Source organism: Caretta caretta, chromosome 2 (genome assembly GCF_965140235.1).
Source record: "Caretta caretta isolate rCarCar2 chromosome 2, rCarCar1.hap1, whole genome shotgun sequence".
NCBI lineage: Eukaryota > Metazoa > Chordata > Testudines > Cheloniidae > Caretta > Caretta caretta.
In genome coordinates this window covers 88666116-88685390 of record NC_134207.1, presented here as the reverse complement: position 1 = coordinate 88685390, position 19275 = coordinate 88666116, and the positions used below count along the sequence as shown (strand labels likewise).

General features: G+C 40.1%; 1 protein-coding gene across 9 annotated transcripts in view; it reads right to left on the bottom strand.

The window, feature by feature from the left end:
- PTPRM (protein tyrosine phosphatase receptor type M) overlaps nucleotides 1-19275 on the bottom strand; it is a 682939-nt gene that overhangs the window by 39072 nt on the left and 624592 nt on the right. For all 9 annotated transcript variants that reach the window (XM_048840290.2, XM_048840291.2, XM_048840293.2 and 6 more), the window contains one exon: nucleotides 5590-5687. In XM_048840290.2, the coding sequence (XP_048696247.1) occupies nucleotides 5590-5687 (98 nt within the window). The remainder of the gene's footprint in view (nucleotides 1-5589; nucleotides 5688-19275) is intronic.

Here is a 19275-nt window from a genome sequence, read left to right as displayed (position 1 = left end):
TAAAATCTTCTACCTTCATACATGTCTGCCTAGCCTCACCCATGTACCCACTCTTACACTTTGAAAAATCCTAGGATATTAATATCCCAAACACATTTCTGTGGAGTAGTTAAGATTGCTACACACCTAACATACCCAAGACAAATCCATAACAGCAAGGAAATGAAAAGTTAAAACACCTAACTGCACATACTCTCTACTCCTCCCTCCATACCCTACTATTACCACAACTACCACACAACACAGACCATGTAGGGCAACCTTACCTTTGCGCTCACAAGGATGCCAGCCTTTCATCGTCACTTTTAATTGCCATTCTGCAAACGCTAAACTGCTGTGTCCCAATACAACCAACTACTACACCAAACAACACGATTACTATTGTTGGGGGAAAATAATCCAATAAAGGAGTGCATGCATATGTGTGGAAAAGGGGCAGAATTAAGGTTGCAATGCATAGTCTGTTGTATACAGTAGCTGTGGTAAGGATAAGGTGTGCATGAAGGAGTAATGCACTTTACTGGCTTAACTATTCATTTCCTTGCTCTGTGTGTTTGTCTCAGCTATCAGAGTAGCAGCCGTGTTAGTCTGTATTTGCAAAAAGAAAAGGAGTACTTGTGGCACCTTAGAGACTAACAAATTTGCATCCGATGAAGTGAGCGGTAGCTCACGAAAGCTTATGCTCAAATAAATTTGTTACTCTCTAAGGTGCCACAAGTACTCCTTTTCTTTTTGTCTCAGGTATGTTACATTATTGCAACCCTGCCTGCTTCCAAACTAATTTTTGTGCATATTAATATTGTCAGAACTTGCTGTTTTTAGTTCTTGATAATAACTGTGACACTATAATTAGTTATTAGGCTTCTAATATGATGCTTCTGCTTTGGTTTTATTTTGCATAATTACTTCTGCTGCCACCTGTTGGTAAATATTTTATGATACTAAAATAATGATAGAAAAACATGAGGACTAGCTGTGACTTTATATATCAGCTGCTTCTGTTGGGTTTCAGCATTGCTTTAATCATTTATTTATTTCCAAACTCCTCCATCAAGCAAAAGGGTGTGGAAAGTGACTCCTGAAAGAATCTAATGTAAAGTGATGTGACAAGCGAAACCAGAATCCAGGTGCCCAACAAAAAATCAGTAACAGTTCAGTGAGTGAAAAGGAGGAAAGTGAAAAGTGAAAAGAAAATGATACAGCTACATGAGCAGAACTCACCAGCTTTCCAAATCTTCACCATAAAGCTTTTGGGAAGGAAGTGATGTTTCAAGGTATGAGATTCTAAACAGGTCTCCAACAAGAATCAGAAGGGGACTTTGGCCAACATGATTCTGATGTAAGGGCCTAATCCAACTCCCACTGAAGTCAGTGAAAAGGCTCCCATAGACTTCAATGGGAGGATCAAGCTTTACACGCAGTCTCTGAGAACTGGCAATGATGATTTGTTGTCTATGTTTGCCAATCATCCATATATTTTTTTTTTTGGATAAACATACCAGTTTCTAGTTCCTCCAACTCAGGAAAATAACTTGATTCACATTAAACAATTTAGTAATTATACAGTTTATACACAGAGAAGTAGAGGTCTCTCAGATCAGCTTACTATTTTGGAATAGTGTCTCTCTGGAGCACTTTTGTGTAGTCTTGGCTTTATTTTTCACCCTGGAAAATTTTGAATCTGGCACTTAAACTGTGTGCATCATATTCCTTAAGCGGACTGTAATTTCTTTTATGCAAAACTTCATTTTAAATGGAAAATCTGGCCAACACCAACCTACCGAGGAAACAGACCTTTTTATCCATGCTATTAAAGAACCTGTAGTTTTTTGGTCGAGGCTCTCACATCTGCTTCAACCTCTCTTTGCCTCAAACCACTTCATCACCTGTTATCAGAGAACTATTCATGGCAACTCAACAATGATTTTCCTAAATGACTGTGAGATCTCATTTAGATTTTTAATAAACAGTTACATTCTAATGAGGTCTTCATAAAACTGACTAAATATGTTTAGAAATCATTAGCTTAACTTACAAGTGCAAAAGTCTCCTTTGGGAGCCCTGCAGAGTTTGTTATAAGACTTCTGGCAGATGGATTGATATAACAACACAAGTGAGTTTTGAGTCTCCACACAAACAATGCAAATGTGAATGACTGGGTAACAGGCTACTAGATAAAGAGCTAAATGTCCCTTAAGTAGGTTCATTAAAGAGGGAAAACAATCAAAACACATTTTTGTGCCATTTAAATACCAGGTGCACAGTAGTCTGCAGGTGCCAGAAAAACTGACAAGGGTCCCTTGCTGGAACACACAGGAGCTTAAAGGGATGCACGGTTTTGACAAGTGTGTCTCAGATAATGACAGGTATTGGCAGATGTACCCAGACCCTGCTGGAGGGGAATGCAAAGAATGAGTCATCTGCAGCAGGTGCTTTCATTAGGGAAAGCCTCATGGTGGCTCCTCCACCAGCAATTAAAACAGCCCTGATGCATAATGCTCCAGGGCAAAAAGCAAGTGCCTAGTACTGATTTAATGACTATCCAGCCAGTCTTGGTAAACAAATACACATACACCCTCTTAATGACTAATTCATGAAGGACGCACATTATGTGACAAACATGTTAAATACGTCTTTCTTCTTTCCTTAAAAATAGGGTACTTTCCTTTGCTTTTCAACTTAAATAGGACAAGTGGTCTGTAAACAAGTCTGTAAATCTAATACTAGCAACTGCAACAAAAAAGTAAAACTTTGAAGTCAGGAAAGGTTACTGGGTTTGCCCTGCAGGAATCTGACCTATTCTCAAAACAGAAAACGATGACCACAATTCAAGGACAGAGCCCCATTAAAATCATTACTAATCAAGGTAGCACAGCCCTTTGTGCTAGGTGTTGAAAGACAGATGACATGTTTGTAATTTAACTCCTTGGTGATGACAGCCCCATTTTGGGAATGGGGTATGTGCTCACTTATAGGCCAAAGCCTAGGGGTGATTAACTACATTTCTTTGTGTGTCCTAATTTCACTGTTCTTAAAATACAGTTTTAATTCCTTTTTTAAAAATAATATTACTGCTCCCTTAATGAGTGGATATATATCTCTGCAAGCCGCAACTGGTCCCCCAGCTGGACAGTTGTACCCCTGTGGGATTCACATGATGTAGGATGCATGGTGGCACTGCAGCCTGCCTGCCTTTGGGATTTGTGCTTTGACCTGTGCAGAAACACAATAGGGCCCCTGACAGTAGAACTTGCTGAGGGGATGTGTTAAGGACTGTTGTTGAGGGCTGAAGGATTATGACCAAGATCTTCAATCTCTCCTCTGGGTGAAACCTGATAGTCCACTTGAGTTTATGCTTCAGAACGTTGATTCTAAGATAACAATATACTGTTTCATCTGATAAAATGTTTTTGCCTCTTACGGCTTGTCTACATGGTGTCATACAGGAAAGTGAATACAAATTAACTAAAGGTGTGAGTTTGAAGTGGGTTAGTTAAACTGCATTAATCCCCCCTGTGAAAACCCTTGTTCAGAAATGAAGGGGCCTTAATTCAGTTTAGTTTAATTGACTTCCAACGTGAATTAAACTAAACCAAATTAAGGCCATTTTACTTCTGAATTAACTGTGTACATACAGGGATTTAATGCAGTTTAATCTACTTCAAATTCACAGTTTTAGTTAATTCGGATTAATTTTCTGGGTATCCTTATGTAGGCAAGCCCTAAGGTGGGGGGAAGGACTATTTCCTTAAAATATCCCTTCTTGAGGTATTTCTAGATAAAGCTCTAACAAATTAAGTATACTTAAGAGTGTACTATTATTACAAATATATTTCTTTCATTTTGGTTTGAATGTAAGTGTGGCTGTCACATTGTTTAAGCCTATATTTGATTCATGGGACTGGATTTTTAAAGTGGCCTCAACCTAGTCTTTCTTTTTGCCTCTGCAATTAGTGGTACCTGTGTTTTTGTAGCTGGTGTTAATTGCAGTCACAAATCCTATCATTTTGATGTCTAAGTACAGTACTGGTACTTGATCTGTGGGCAGACTGAGGCACCGAGGTGTCTAAACAGTAGGATTTAAACTAACAATTAACCATAGACTCAAAATACAGGTACAATAACTGAGAATGTAAACAAGAAGCCTAGATCTGACAATCTGATGCATAATACCTAAAAATGGATCTCCCTATAATACAAACATTTTTCAGCAGAACATGTCAACCACCCCATTACCAAGAAATTAAAAACATGTATCAAAACCATTTTGGCTCACATCAGAATATATGAACTGTTTCCCTATACTTCAGCAGTTAATGAAAATGCTGGACTTAGAGTAGCCAATGTTTCTGCTGATTTCAGCTAGGATTTTCAATGAGACATAGGGGAGTTAGGTGCCCTACTCTTACTGAATTTCCCTTAGAAAATCCTAGCTCAGATTTGATGCTAGTGCAGAGGCCCAGTAGTAAAATAAAAGGGTCCATTATTGGCGTGTTTTAAAAAGAGAGTGGCCTCTTTTGAATACCTGCTGAAAACCATATTAGCAACAAAGACATGACCAGGAGATAGGGTTGCCAACATTGTAATATTTAAAAACTCCAGCAGGAGTGTAGGAACTTCCCCCATCCCGCCTCTTCCCCTGAGCCATAGCTGTGAGCTGCAGCTGCTCAACACAGGTAGGAGGCAGCCACGTCTGAGTAGAGGCTGGCACAGGTAATGACCTGGTGCCTCCCCATCTCTCCCACCTGCAGTAACTGGACTTTGGGTGTCTGGTCAGCAGATTTTGACTGAACACTGTCAGGTCCCCTATTTGATCGAACTTTCCGGTTGAAAACCGGCCACCTGGCCACCCTACCAGGAAACCTTCTTCAGAGGCAATCTGTATGGAAAAAGGTAAAGTATCAAGCGGCTAACTCCACTTTTTTCTTTATACATCAATTCCTGAATAAAACCTCCTGGTCAGCACACTGACTCTATTTTCTGATTTCAGTGCTAATTGTTCCATTTACAGAGCACAGGGTAAAACAGCGTCTTCTTATTACTCCCACATCCAAGCAAATTTAAGTCATATCTGTGCTGAGCCACTCCTAGAAGCTCAAATTAGCACAGGACTATGACCTGGACATGCAATTTGATTAAATTCCTGGTTAAGTAGGTGTGCCATTTTTTACAGGGGTGGGAATAAAAGCACAATGGATTTTAACTAACGTATCACAGCACAGTTCTGTGCAACATGTGCAGTCTCAAAGTTTAACCTCTTGTTTGAACAATCAGTTCTAGAATTAATCTGAAAGAAGACCATGTAAGTTGCCTGAGAACGGTTTCCTTGATGCTTAGTGTAATTATTAATAATTAGATGCACATAAAGTTATACTACTTTGCCTCTGTTGGCCAAATGTTATCAAATATTATCAAAGCCAAGCCTTCAAGCCATTTAAAAATAATTAATGATACACCTTTTAGTAGAAGAAGTGGTAAATATTTTATGTGCTATAGTCTGTGTACAAGTATCTTGGGGGTCTGTTATTTAATATCCAAAAGTAAACATCTCAAAAGTCTTTCATCATTTTAAGTACAAAAATTACTTACCCTTCCTACTTCCACTAGATTTGTTACCATGACTATGCTGGCTGTGTTCTCATGCCACACCATTCTCCAGAAGTCATATATCGTCTCCTGCATTGGTCCTGAAATAATGTATCAAAGGAAAGGTTATTTTCTGAAAGTCTTGGGATTGGAAATTTATCTCCAGGAAATTTTGAGAGACTGTTTTATCTGTACATATCAGTATTGTCATATTTTTCATTTAGGGTTGAATTTCTCTCACTATCCAGCCCACCAGCATTTAAGTTATTTTTTTCTCCCCCTGAAATAGTGCTGTGAGAGAAAGCTAGTTCTCCAACATTTAGATATTTATCACCATAATACCCAGAAGTGGCATTAGACAACTGGATAATATTACTCTTTCTGGTAACAATTTGATGATATTCTGGGGAAAGTATATATGGAATAAAATGAGCCTCAATGGACTATATTGACTTTTCAGGTTTCAAATATTTTTCTTAGTGTTCACTATCAAATAAGAAAAGGAGTACTTGTGGCACCTTAGAGACTAACCAATTTATTTGAGCATAAGCTTGTAGCTCATGAAAGCTTATGCTCAAATAAATTGGTTAGTCTCTAAGGTGCCACAAGTACTCCTTTTCTTTTTGCGAATACGGACTAACACGGCTGTTACTCTGAAAACTATCAAATTAGTCCAACACCTAAATTGTACTTTCTGAAGTGAAGCAGAAGTTACAGTTTTTTTGACCTGCAGTATATCATTTTTCAAATAGTGGGGGAAATGGTAAAGATCCCTGGCATGACATGACAACAGTCTACTCTGCAGAACTTATTCTGAGGAATAACCTTGAAAAATCAGTGTGCTGTAGAATTCAAAACCCTGCATTGCTCAGGTCTTGCAGCACCGTGCTAATAGTGGAGAGTCAATCCATTGTAGTATTGTAAATAGTAATGACAGAAATGTAAAAAGCTAGAACGCCCACGTCACTAATTTCATTTACTTCTACATCTTTTCTGTTACCCATGGTGTTCATCCCAACTTCTGGATCTGAAACGACTTCAATGCAAAGAGAATAAACAGTTATAAAATACTGTTAATTACTAAAAACCTCGCATCCACAGTGAATCATCTACTCTACTGAACCTCTATACTGCAGTAAGCAATTAGTTACTTATTCAGGAGAGTGCCATTAGTCTATTCATTAAGAGACAAATACACAAATTTATCCACTTTCCCTCTCCAAAAAAGAGAGACGTACATATTTGAAGCATTAATAAAGCCCTTGATTTATTTATTTAATTTTCAATTAAATTAAAGGGTTGTGTCCAGTTGATAAGTTTTGACAGTACGAAGCTTCTTTGGAAAGTGTTGTCATTCCTGCACTCAGAATTGGAACATATTTATAAAATAATAATAATTTTACAGCAATTGAAATACCACTTAATCACACCTCAGTGGACTAGCTAGAGTGCAATGTTTTGCAAAGACAGTATCAAGTTAAAAACCACACTTCTCTGTATAATGTTTTTAAAACTTAATTTTACATGTGACATTTAAAAGCACTATAATTATTTTCTTTAATACACAGAGATGATTTAAAAAAAATGTTTCCTACTTCTCTGCACCTTGTCTGCTTTGTGCGTTTGACAGCACTTTGTGAATAGTCAGTTTCACTGTTTTCCCCAGGGCCAGTCAGTTTTCCCTTTACTTGGGAAGGTGTTTCACATAACATTACAGGAGAAAGAGGCATAAAATAATGGGAAAATGTGACTGTAAGAGCACCAGAAGTCTTGAGGCAGGTGTAGCACCTGAATCTATTTACTTCTACTTCAGGTTTTGAACTGTGCTAGATTCCAAACTCAAGTCCATTTTTTAATTTAAAATGCAGAACATCTGATACTTTTGATATATACTGTGTTCTCGAACATGACAAGTTGAAATTATTCCTCAGCATTTGGAATCCTGAAGCTGAATATCTCCCCTCATAAATATCCTCTTTATATTATTCAAGATTGATCTGTATTCCATTTTCTTATGTTCCATTGGTAGTGTACATTATGGGTGAATTTTTGGTTTGTTTTATTTTTGTATTTTTATGCAATATAAGATTCAATATAGCCTTTTAGACAAAAAAAACAAAACAAAACAAAAACATAATGTGACTGATCCCAGACTCCATTAAGTTGCTTTGTATTGCTGGAGGGGTGGAAAGTGACCTAGGAGCTTCTCTAATGGCACAACTAAGAATACCCAAGGGACCAGGGGCACCTCATAGCTGGCTGGTAACAGGGAGGGGGTTGGACTGGAGAGTGATGTGCTCTGCCAATCCCTACCGAGTGGAATGGCCCCCTAGGGAATTGTTTCAATGAGCGTAAATTAGAGCAGTCCTGTGGTTGCTGTAATATATGTCATGGGCCAATTCAGTCTCTCCACTCCAAGTTCAGGATTGGAGGAGGCATAAAAGTAACTCAGAGTAATTTTTGCCTCCCCCATTTCTGTCAGCTATGCCGAGCGTGAATTCAACACACTTGAGGACTGAGCCCAATGTCATTAGTGCCTATGACCTTAGTATAATTGAGGCCAGACAGCTTTTGGTTTATTTTCTCTGTTCACTAGAATTCTTGTTTATTTAGAAGATTTAATCCCCACTTCAAAGGAAAATGCAATGCAGTTTTAATTATAGAATCCTGCTAGGGTGCCTCCATAACATGAAGCACATTGTGACATGAAACAAAACAAATCTAGCCCTAGTTCCAAATATCTTTAATTCATCAACTGTCCACGTGATTTTTTACCGTTCTTCCAAGGGATATAGCCAACATCTTAGCTGGGTGACTTGTAATTCATTGTTAGAGGCAAGGTCTAGTTGTCTGAGTACAGGAGAAGGGTCCAAGAATTCATGAGCTTTAATCCTGACCTGACACCAGCCAGTGGTGGCAGACCCAGGAGTTAAAAAGGACATAGGGGCTAGTGCTCCTACAATGATAATATTGTGGGGACTCATCCTCATGTAAATTTGTGCATCACTGAAGGAAGGTGGAGGCAAGAGCGGGACACAGAGGGTCTGGAGTGGTTCCTGCAGTGCCCAGAATTGGGCCAGGAACAGTGAGCAGGAAGCCAGAGGGGCTGGAATGGGCCCAGGAGCAGGTAGGAACTCCAGGAACTCTCCTTCCTAGTCTGGACTCAGCTCCACTCCCCCTAAGTCTCAGTATCTCCCCTCACTCCTCTTTCTGTCCCTCTGCCCTTTCACTCCCCTGCCCCTGACAGCAGCTGTCTCTGTGACTTCAGTGTGTCACTTAACCTTTCCATCTGTCATGTCCTCATTTTTAAAATGGATATATACATTGCAGGGTCTGTCGAGGCTGCTATGTAAGTCCAGGATTCAAACTCAGGCTCAAGCCAAACCCCCACTTCTGTCTACGCACAAATTGTGCTGACCCAGGGTCCCATGACCCCATGTCGGTGGAGGGTCTGAGCCTGAGCCAAGCTAAGACCCAAGGTTCAAGAGTATTGCTTTGTAGCGTAGACATAGCTTCTCTAGACTTGTCGTCTTGGAGTCTACCAAAAGTATTCTACAATTCCATGGGCTGATTTTCTTTGCTCTGTGAACAGGTACGTTTGATGGACAGGTAAGTTTTCCCACACTGCACCATGACCAAAGGGCTAGAGTGGCCACATTTTGGGAGGCTCCTAGGAAGCCTGGGATATGGGGGTTGGACTTGGGCCTGCATAACGCACTATAGGTGCAGGCACCCCAGGGTTGGGATCCCCAGTTCACCAATTCCTAACCTGGGGTTACAAACGAGGGTAGATGCTCAAGCCCTAGGTTAACAAACCCAGGGTCTGCTAACTCAACTTCTACTAGGCGTGGGCTTACATTGCAGTGTAGACATGCCCTAAGGCATAATAACAATGGGGACTAGCTGGGAGAAGGTGAGAGGGAGTATCGGGCATGTTATAACAGATATTAGTTAGTACTGATCTCACCTGATCCCCGCTCTTGGCCTTCGCTCCCCAAGAAGGGATCACAATGGGAAGCTGTAATCGGTAGAGATAGCTGGAAATTTTCCACCAAAATGTTTTATCTGTGGGAAAATATAGTTTCTGGACATCCAAAATTTTTCAAAGGCAAATTTCAATTTTGTTGAAATTTTTCAATTTTTTGTTGGGAAAATGGGATCAAAATAGCTCGTTCTGGGTCAGGTTGACTCATATTGAAACACTTCAGCCTGTTGAACCTCGGGGCAAACCACTGCACATTGCACCATGAGAATCATGTGAGCCTGGTGCAGCCTTGGACACTTTGGCTGGCCTACAGAAGAGAATGCTATGTAAGGTTCCTGACCTACAAATTCCATGAAACCCCACACCGGCTCAATGTGGAATTGAGCCAAAATGAAACATTTCAATTCAGGAATGCTGAAACCTTTTGTTTTAAGTGCAAATGTCAAAATGAAATGTTTCAACATTTCCAAAACAATTTTTTCTGAAATTTCCATTCCATGAAAACATTTTTGATATTTCATTTTTGTGTGTGTCCCAAGTCAGGGCAAAAAACAGAGGTCAGAATATCCAAATTTCCTACGGGACAGAAATTCCAATTTTCAACCAGCTCTAGCAGTAGGGGAGTAAATGGAAGCCCAGCATAGCAGCTGTCTATGCTGTTGTTGTAAGAGAATGGGATGCCTCAAGATCATGCAGTGGTTTACCTTCTCTCTGCACCTGGTAGGAGCTGTGGGGTTTGGAGTTACAGATCCTCTGTCTAAGTAACCAGTTTTCTTCCCCTTCTGTGAAGCCACCATCCCTGAGTAACCTAAGCTGTGACCCAGGAAGACACAGAGTATTTTTAGAATAGTTTTTCCCCTTCAACAGGATCATCTGTGGCAGAGGACAGTTGGGCCATAGTCTGGAAGAGTGGCTCATTGACAGTTCTGGGATATTTTGCAACTATTTGTTCTCGACTTGAATCTTTTTCTCAGTAACCAGAGTTTTCCTTGTGGGTTTCAAGACTTCTGTATTTCAGGTATTGAACTCACAAATCAAGCCAAGGAATAGATCCTAAGCACCAGTTACGTCTTGAAATTTTTTCATTTTCTGTTCTTAAGAAGGAGGGAAGTAAAGATCATAAAAGAAATGAGGCTGAAAAAAGTTTTTATGAGAACAAGAATGCTAATGACAACAACTATGGCTTCAGAATGAATTGAAGAGGATCAATCTTCCCTCCAAACGTAATTCATTGTCTATGTTTTCCTCATTCACGCTTCTTCTGATCTTAGTTTTAGCCTCACATTCTTCTTGCAAGAAATGTCTTCTTCTGCAATGTCAGGTGTGCTCTTCCCCATCTTGTCTGTCATAGTAAGAGGTGGGGGAGTGGAGTCAGCTTATTCTTATAAGTGTTTTCCTGTTACATCCATCCACCCATCCAGCCTCCAAACTTCTTTCAGATTCAGGACATTGCTGGGGCGAGGGGTAGGGTGGGACAGGGAGGGGGAGGAGGAAGGGAATACCTAGTTAAAAGTCTTTGAAAGTAATTCTTTCCTACCCTATTTTTCTTTCCTTCTTGACATTTTTCAAATTGTTTTCTGACACCTGAATAAATTATTACTCTGTCACTTGTCGCAAGACAGAACTGAAAAGCATTAGTGGCCAGGTAGGGGGGTAGAATTTATTGTCATCAAGAGCTGCACAATTTTATTTCAGAGACTCATGATGGGTGGGGGGGGGGGTTGGGGGGGTGTAAAGGAGGGAGAGAGAGAGAGAGAGAGATGCTATCATTGTTATCAGCATCAAGTTTAGATGTTTGCACAATAGGCAATAAGGTTATTTGGCAGCAGTTGCCCCCTTGTGGTCTAAAAGGTCTGAATGGAAGGTACTATATTTCTATAACATTAAGCCTCTGGCACATTACATAGCTACATAATACTGTAGTTGGTATCAAAGATCTCTAATGTGAAGAAAATCAGCAACTGAGCTCTTGCTTGACGCAACCAGAAGGTGCAAAGCAAAGGAAAGTAAGAATATAAACAAACATTTAAATGAAGTAGTGAAGAAAACTGAAAGATATAAGCAATTTTATGAAAAATTACCATTCTCTATATTACCAGTAGTAGTGACAGGCCCCAAAGTATAAACACATAATACGAGGTGAAAAAATCAAGGTGCTTTAAAAAAAAGTTTAAACCCTAGCAGCTGATTTACTGTACACAGAGACTTTCTACATTTTTCTTCTGTCCTGCTTGGTATTATATGATCCAATTCCTATACCTGATATTTTTCACTGAGTCAGGTGAACAGTTTAATAGATAAACTGACCTGGAATGTGAAATATTGAAGTTCAGAAAGAAATGGAAGCAAAAAGTAAATTGGTATCAAACTGTATGGATATAAAAAGCAAATGGAGCCAGTGGCCTCACAAGCTTTACATAAAGCCTACTTCTGAGACATGAATACAACTGCAGTGATTTGGGATTGTCAAGTTTTGTGTTTCTCGTAAAGAGTGCTCTATAATGGAATATTTGCACCTGGAATTTAGTTCCCCACACATTTCACAGGATTTGGGTCTGGGATTTTGGTACAAAGAAAAGGGGCAGCTGTATTCTCTACTTTAAAAAAAAAAGTTTCGAGCTGAACCAGAAATTTCCCCAACTTCTATTCATACTGGGGCTTGTAATTTCATATTAGTGGCTTTTCATTTTGTAGATAAGCAATTAAAAGATACAGTATAAATAATAAGAACATAGGAATGGCCATACTCGGGCACACCAATGCTTCCTCTAGCCCAGCACACTGTCTTCTGACGCTGGCCGATGGTCGGTGCCAGATGCTTCAGAGGGAGTGAACAGAAGAGGACAATTTATCTAGTGATCCATCCCATCGTCCAGTCCCAGTTTCTAGCAGTCAGCTGTTTAAGGACACCCAGAGCATGGATTGTATCACTAACCATCTTGGCTAATAGCCACTGATTGATCCATCCTCCGTGAACTTATGTAATTATTTTTTGGCCTTCAAAACATCCTCTAGCAATGGGTTCCACAGGTTGACTTGCATTGTGTGAAGAAGTACTTCCTTATCTTTGTTTAAAACCTGCTGCCTACTAATTTAATTGGGTGACCTCTGGTTCATGTGTTATGTGAAGGAGTAAATAACATTTCCTTATTCACTTGCTCCACACCATTCATGATTTTATAGACATCTATTATATCCCACCTCAGTCATCTCTTTTCCAAGATGAACAGTTCTAGTCTTTTTAATCTCTCCTTTCTGGAAGCTGTTCCATACCCCTAATCAATTTTTTGCCTTTCTCTGTACTTTTCCCAATTCAGATATATCTTTTTTTTTTTAAGATGGGATGACAAGAACTGCACACAGTATTCAAACTGTGAACATACCATAGATATATATAGTAACATTATTATATTTTCTGTCTTATTATCTATCCCTTTCCTAATGATTCCTAACATTCTGTTAGCTTTTTTGACTGCTGCTACACACTGAGCAGATGTTTTCAGAGAACTATCCATGAGGACTCCAAGATCTCTTTTTTGAGTGGTAACAGTTAATTTAGACCCCATCAGTTTGTATGTATAGCTGGGAGTATGTTTTCCAATGTGCATTACTCTGCATTTATCAACACTGAATTTCATCTGCCATTTTGTTGCCCAGTCACCCAGGTTTGTGACTCTTCACAGTCTGCTTTGGACTTAACTATTTTGAATAATTTTGTATCATCTGCAAACTTTGCCACTTCAATGTTATCTTCTTTTTCCAGATTATTTATTAATTTGCTAAATAGTACTACTCCCACTACAGATCCTTGGGGCACCATTCTATTTCTCTCTCTCCTTTTTGAAAACTGAACGTTTATTCCTAACCTTTGTTTCCTACCTCTTAAACAGTTACTAATTACCTTCCCTCTTACCCCATGATTCCTTACTCTGCTTAAGATACTTTGATGAAGGACCTTGTCAAAACCTTTCTGAAAGTCCAAGTTAAACAATAGCCATTGGATCACCCTTGTCCATATGTTATGTTTGTTGATACCCTCAAGGAATTCTAATAGACTGGAGAGGCATAATTTCTCTTTACAAAAGCTGTGTTGACTCTTCCCCAACATATCATGTTCATCTATGTGTATGATAATTTTGTTCTTTATTATAGTTTCAACCAATTTGCCTTGTACTAAAGTTAGGCTTCCCGGCCTGTAATTACCAGGATCGCCTCTGGAGCCTTTTTAAAAAAAATTGGCATTACATGAACTATCTGCCAGACATCTGGTACAGAGATTGATTTAAATGATAGGTTACACACCACAGTCAGTAGTTCTGCAATTTCTTATTTGAGTTCCTTCAGAACTCTTGGGTGAATACCATCTATCCTGGTGACCTACTCCTGTTTATTTATCAATTTGCTCCAAACCTTCCTCTACTGACACCTCAATCTGGCACAGTTCCTAAGATTTGGTCACCTAACAAGAATGGCTTGGGTGTCGGAATCTCCCTCACAGCCTCTGCAATGAAGACCAATGCAAAGAATTCATTTAGCTTCTCCGCAATGGCCTTGTCTTCCTTGAGTGCTCCTTTAGCATCTCAATCATCCAGTGGCCCCGCTGATTGTTTGGCAGGCTTCCTGCTTCTGATGTTCTTAAAAAAATGCTGTTGTTAACTTCTATAACATTTGCCTCTAACACAACAGCAAGTTCACACCATAACATTTGGTGTCCAGGTTAACAGAATTAAATTACGGATATTAGTGCTGGAAGTGTGCTGAGATTAAGAAGATACCATTTAGCTCGGAAAAAGAAAAGGAGTACTTGTGGTACCTTAGAGACTAACCAATTTATTTGAGCATGAGCTTTCGTGAGCTACAGCTCACTTCATCGGGCTCCCCAGGGGCAGAACATGGGACATCGTAGCTATTATCACATGTTGCCAGAGGCATTGGGCCTGACCGGGCAGAAGCCAGTAGGGAGACTCACAGCTCAGCAGCAGCACAAACTACACCTTTAAAAGAAATGCAATGAACCTACTCCCACCCAGTGCTGGCCTCTATGCGATACCAGGTACATAGGGCATGAGATGACTCACACCGTATCCTTGGCCCTTCTGCTTTGGGTGTGCAGCAATAGTGGCATTCCCTCTTTCACTTAAGGAAAACGGGCTGCAGCACTGTGGTTGCCTACTGCATGGACACACTAGAGAGTAACAGTCCCTTACACTATCATTAGCATCTAACACATGTGCATTCGGGCACTCACACTTTGGCCCTCTTTCTTTAAAGGTATGTGATCCCTGCTGGTAAATTCAACGTACTCTACAGTGTTTCTAATGAACAGTTCTGATTTCGAGACTCCATAGCAAAGATGAATATTTGCAAATGCTCTGACAAGGAAACAATGCCTATCAGAAATAGGAAAAGTACAGTCCAAGGTGTCTTGACAATTTAGTATAAAACCAACAAAAATAATTAGTGGTGCAACAAAATGACAGATTCAAAGTTGTATAATTAAAAATTCAGGAAAGTGTCTTTCCCTGATGCAATCTTAAAATGCAACATTCCAACCGTTAATAGAATAATGTTCCACATTCCATATAGAATAAGGACAGTTCCACAGCATGAGGCTCCACTTGTATGCAAAACTACAGGATTACTAATGTTCTGCCAATCCATGATCTGACTGGATAATTATCCCATAAGTACTTTCTACATTTTCTCTGAACCATGCTGCAATTTTATATAGCAATTGGGATCGTAGTAAAACACCTTTTCAGAAAATATGTCAAAAACTGTGATTTAAAATAATAAGAGGAGTCCCAGAAGAGGGAAAGAGGGGGCTGGGAGGTGGAATAGACTAGAACTCGATGGCATAGCCGGTGGAAGTAACATTTAAACCCATTTGTCTGAAGTAAAGATCTGTCATGAAAGGAAATGGGTTAGGTGATGGCTGAATGATGGGAAAGTTGCTACCAAAATAACTGGTTGTCAGCTCGTGGGCCATCTGTCAAAATGCCTTTTTAGAGGGCTGATGAGTCTGAAGGGAAGATGGTGATGGACCAATGAGCTTGCCTTGTTGTAGTCTTTGGCGCTTTCTTGGTGGCTCATAGGATCGTTAGTGGAACAATGGCTGTGGCGGTAGTTAGTATCTCTATTATTGTAGTCTCTAGAATTCTCTCCATGAAGATTGGGTATATATACCCAATGAGCAGAGGCTGGTCGAGAATCTTTCAGTGAGGAGAGTGCCTCATCTGTCTTCTCACTGAAGAAGGCATTCCCTTCGAAGGGAAGGCTTTGCACTGTTGCTTGTATCTCTTTAGGGACCTCAGATGTTTGTAACCAGGAGCTTCCTCTCTAAATATTGGAGATTGAGGTTGGAATCTGTAGCATTCCAATTCCAAGACCCAGTGGTAAGGGTCCAATGTGCCCCAATGTGATTATGGTCAATAGGTAGGTTGACCGTATGATGAGTACCAGCGCTCCCTCAGTGGAGAATATGGGTCCTGGATATGGGAGAGTCTCTATGAAGCCCTGGAAGTCCTATCAGGGCTAGGTTGTTGTGGTGAGGCCCTTGTTGGAACAGGTCCATCTCTTGATTCTCTTCTAAGAACTGTTCTCACTCAAATGGTGAAGTCGTTAGCGTCACCTGTGTGAGGGTGGCACAATTGGAGTTGGGCCAGAGAGAGCATCCTGATATCATAGCTCTGCTGCAGATGTGGATTGGGAAGTGGTGGATGGATGACGTTTTGATGTATCATACTAACACTTGGTCTATCAGGATCAGGGACTCTGGAGCTGAGTAGATCATCAGATCCTCCAGAAGAGCATTCCTTGGTTTTACTGGTGTCTTCAGTAACTGGACCGATGGTGAAGCCATAGTGCCGGTGTAGAGAGCATGCGCTGATTACTATCTTTGCGTTGCTCAGAGGAGTTTTGGAGAAGAAGAAGCTCCCAGTACCATCAGTGTCTGCCCGATTTCACCATGAGCGCCAGGTGAAACCCTGTGTAGGGCACGGAGCCTTGCTCAAACCTGAAGAAAGGGGAAAAGCGTCTCTCTTCTTTCAGGAACTATGAGCAGATTTCTCTGCTCTCAAGTACTTCTCCTTACCCTTGGTGGAGTTATTCAGCCTCGCGAGGTGTTCTGCCAGTGCCGATGGAGTACTGCTTGGAGGTCCTTGGCAATGACTTGGAGAATGGGAGAGCCCACAGATCCACTCTAGGTCCCAGGCTAGCTCTGAGGTATCGACACAGCTGGAACTCTTGAGCCTGCCTGGTGCGAGGGGGAAACAAACAGCAAATCCCACACTTAAATGGGATGTGTGCCTCCCCTAAACAGCAAAGGCAAGTGTCATGAGGGTCACTCATCAGAAAGACCTGGGGACAGGAAAGGCAAGGTTTGAAGCACAGAATCCTGAGCATAATGCTCTGGTGTCAGGGAGAGAAAGGAACCCGCCCCACACATAACTCTAACTAACTAATTAAACTAGACATAAGCAAACTATTTAAAAATTAAATATTTACGAATATTACAAGTATACAAGGCTATATTTACATGGGGACTGTTGTACCTTCCCTTCCTCACACAGTGGAGAATTTTTCAGTCTGAGATACCATTAAATTGTGATGGCCCATCCAGGTAGAACATGTACACACAATGGTTATCAACTTGCATACAGGGCAATCTTTCCAATCTGCTACAATTCTTTTAAGGATGTCAGCCCATCAGTGGATAAAGAAGAATTGGTTGATATAATTTGGACTTTCAAAGAGCTCACAAGAGTTTACTAAGAAGTCCCAAAGGGTGAAATTCCCTTCTGTGCTGAGGCCCAGCACAAGGCCGGTGCACCTCTTAAGTCCCACGTAAGCCCTCAAATAGGGCTGATGCTATCTGGTATAGTAATTCATATGGTCTTGTCCAACTGTACATACACAGGATGTGGCAGAATTCGGCCTTAAGTAATGACTAAGAGTTAAAGTGCTACCTATTAATTGCTGAATTTGTGGAAGGCACACTTGGCTATTAATTATTTTTTGTTTCCAATACCATCCACAATGTGACTGTGCTGAATAAACAGGAAAAAAGACAGTCTCTGCCTCAGAGAGCTTTACACTAGAGAAACATCTTTTCAGGCCTCCCTTCCCCTGCAAAAAAAGTACTTAAGAAACATATTTCCTTCTTCATGGATTCAATTTCTTTTCTAATATGTACTAGTTTGTGCTTTGTCAGTTAGGATTTTACCAGAACATCATAACATAAACCATAATCAAACAGATTTTCTCCAGATTCATTTACTTCTAGTTTGAAACTGGGCATTAAAATATGTTCTATCACAAATCAAACTCTCTCATAACTTTAACTGTATTTAGTCACCAGTTTCTTTTTTTGACATTTAAAAATGATATGCCGCTCCTATTTTACAATGTTAGAAAAAACAAACAGTAATACCACAATCCCACAGCAATCCAATTCAGATGAATTAACTAGGATTTATACTTTAACTATTAATTTTAAGCTGAATTTTTCATGATTTGCACACCCTATATGGACTGTTAATAAGAAACAGATTTGACTAAATCTTGTTAACATGGTGTTTCAAGAAAACGCTGAATGCAATTTTAACATCTAACGTAAATGCCCTGAACTGTGCAGCGAGATACTGTCTGGTGTACCCTCTGTGAAGAGAACTCCTTCTGACCAGCCCAAGATTACATGACAGCCAAGCACTGTGCAGAGTACTTTGCTGATTATCAGGCAGGAACCAAGCCCTACATACTACTAACCAGCTAGCCAGAACCCTTTGTTGGCTAATTGGCTTTGGCAATTAGACACAGGGTTAAATTTCCAGCCTAAGTAATCTAGGAGCCTAAGGCCCATTGACTTTCAATGAGACTAAGGCTCCCCAACTGCAACTCATTTGGACACGGAGCATGGCCCGGGCCAGTGCACTAGCTCCTTCTGTGTCAATACAGGGATTCTGTACTAGAGTTTACACAGAATTAGGGAAGTGGTTCTCTAAATCCTCTGCCTCTCCTCCCAACTCTGTGAGAACATGGAAGGATTTAGCCCATAATGTGCCTTCTACAATGTACTGAAGCTATGAGCTGTGGCACCAGTGGTTCATGGAATGTGTGCATCTGTCTTCACTTCACCCTAGAATGGGTCTTTAGCTTAACTAAATAGCTACTTTGAATTCCCTGGCAGTTTAGAATAGAAGTGACTGAAACAACATCTCCTGAAAAATTTATACAACAAATTTCACAATCCTTAAAAAAAATATTTACCCAATTCACGAAACTAGGTATATATATATGTATACATTTATACATAAATACATTATATATATATATAAATAAAGCATAGATACATTTTTTCCTATATTTTGCCCACCTCTAGTTTACAAACAGATGCAGGAATATCACAAATTTCTCTTCACTAATTATTTGTGTGTGTTTATATTGCAGTAGTCTAGAAGCTCCAGTTGGGGATTGGGACTCCACTGCATACAACTGTATACAACTTAAAAGAAGAAGAGTGTTCCTGCCCCACAGAGTTTACAATCTAAGCACATGACAGGAGGCAACAGAATTGGAGTGAACAGACTAGGTTTGGTATAATGTGTAGCAGTCACATGCCAACTCCCTAGCCATTTATGGCAATATCAGCCATCCCTGGCCCACATTAATATTTCCATCAAGTTCACACACAAGTCATAGCTGCA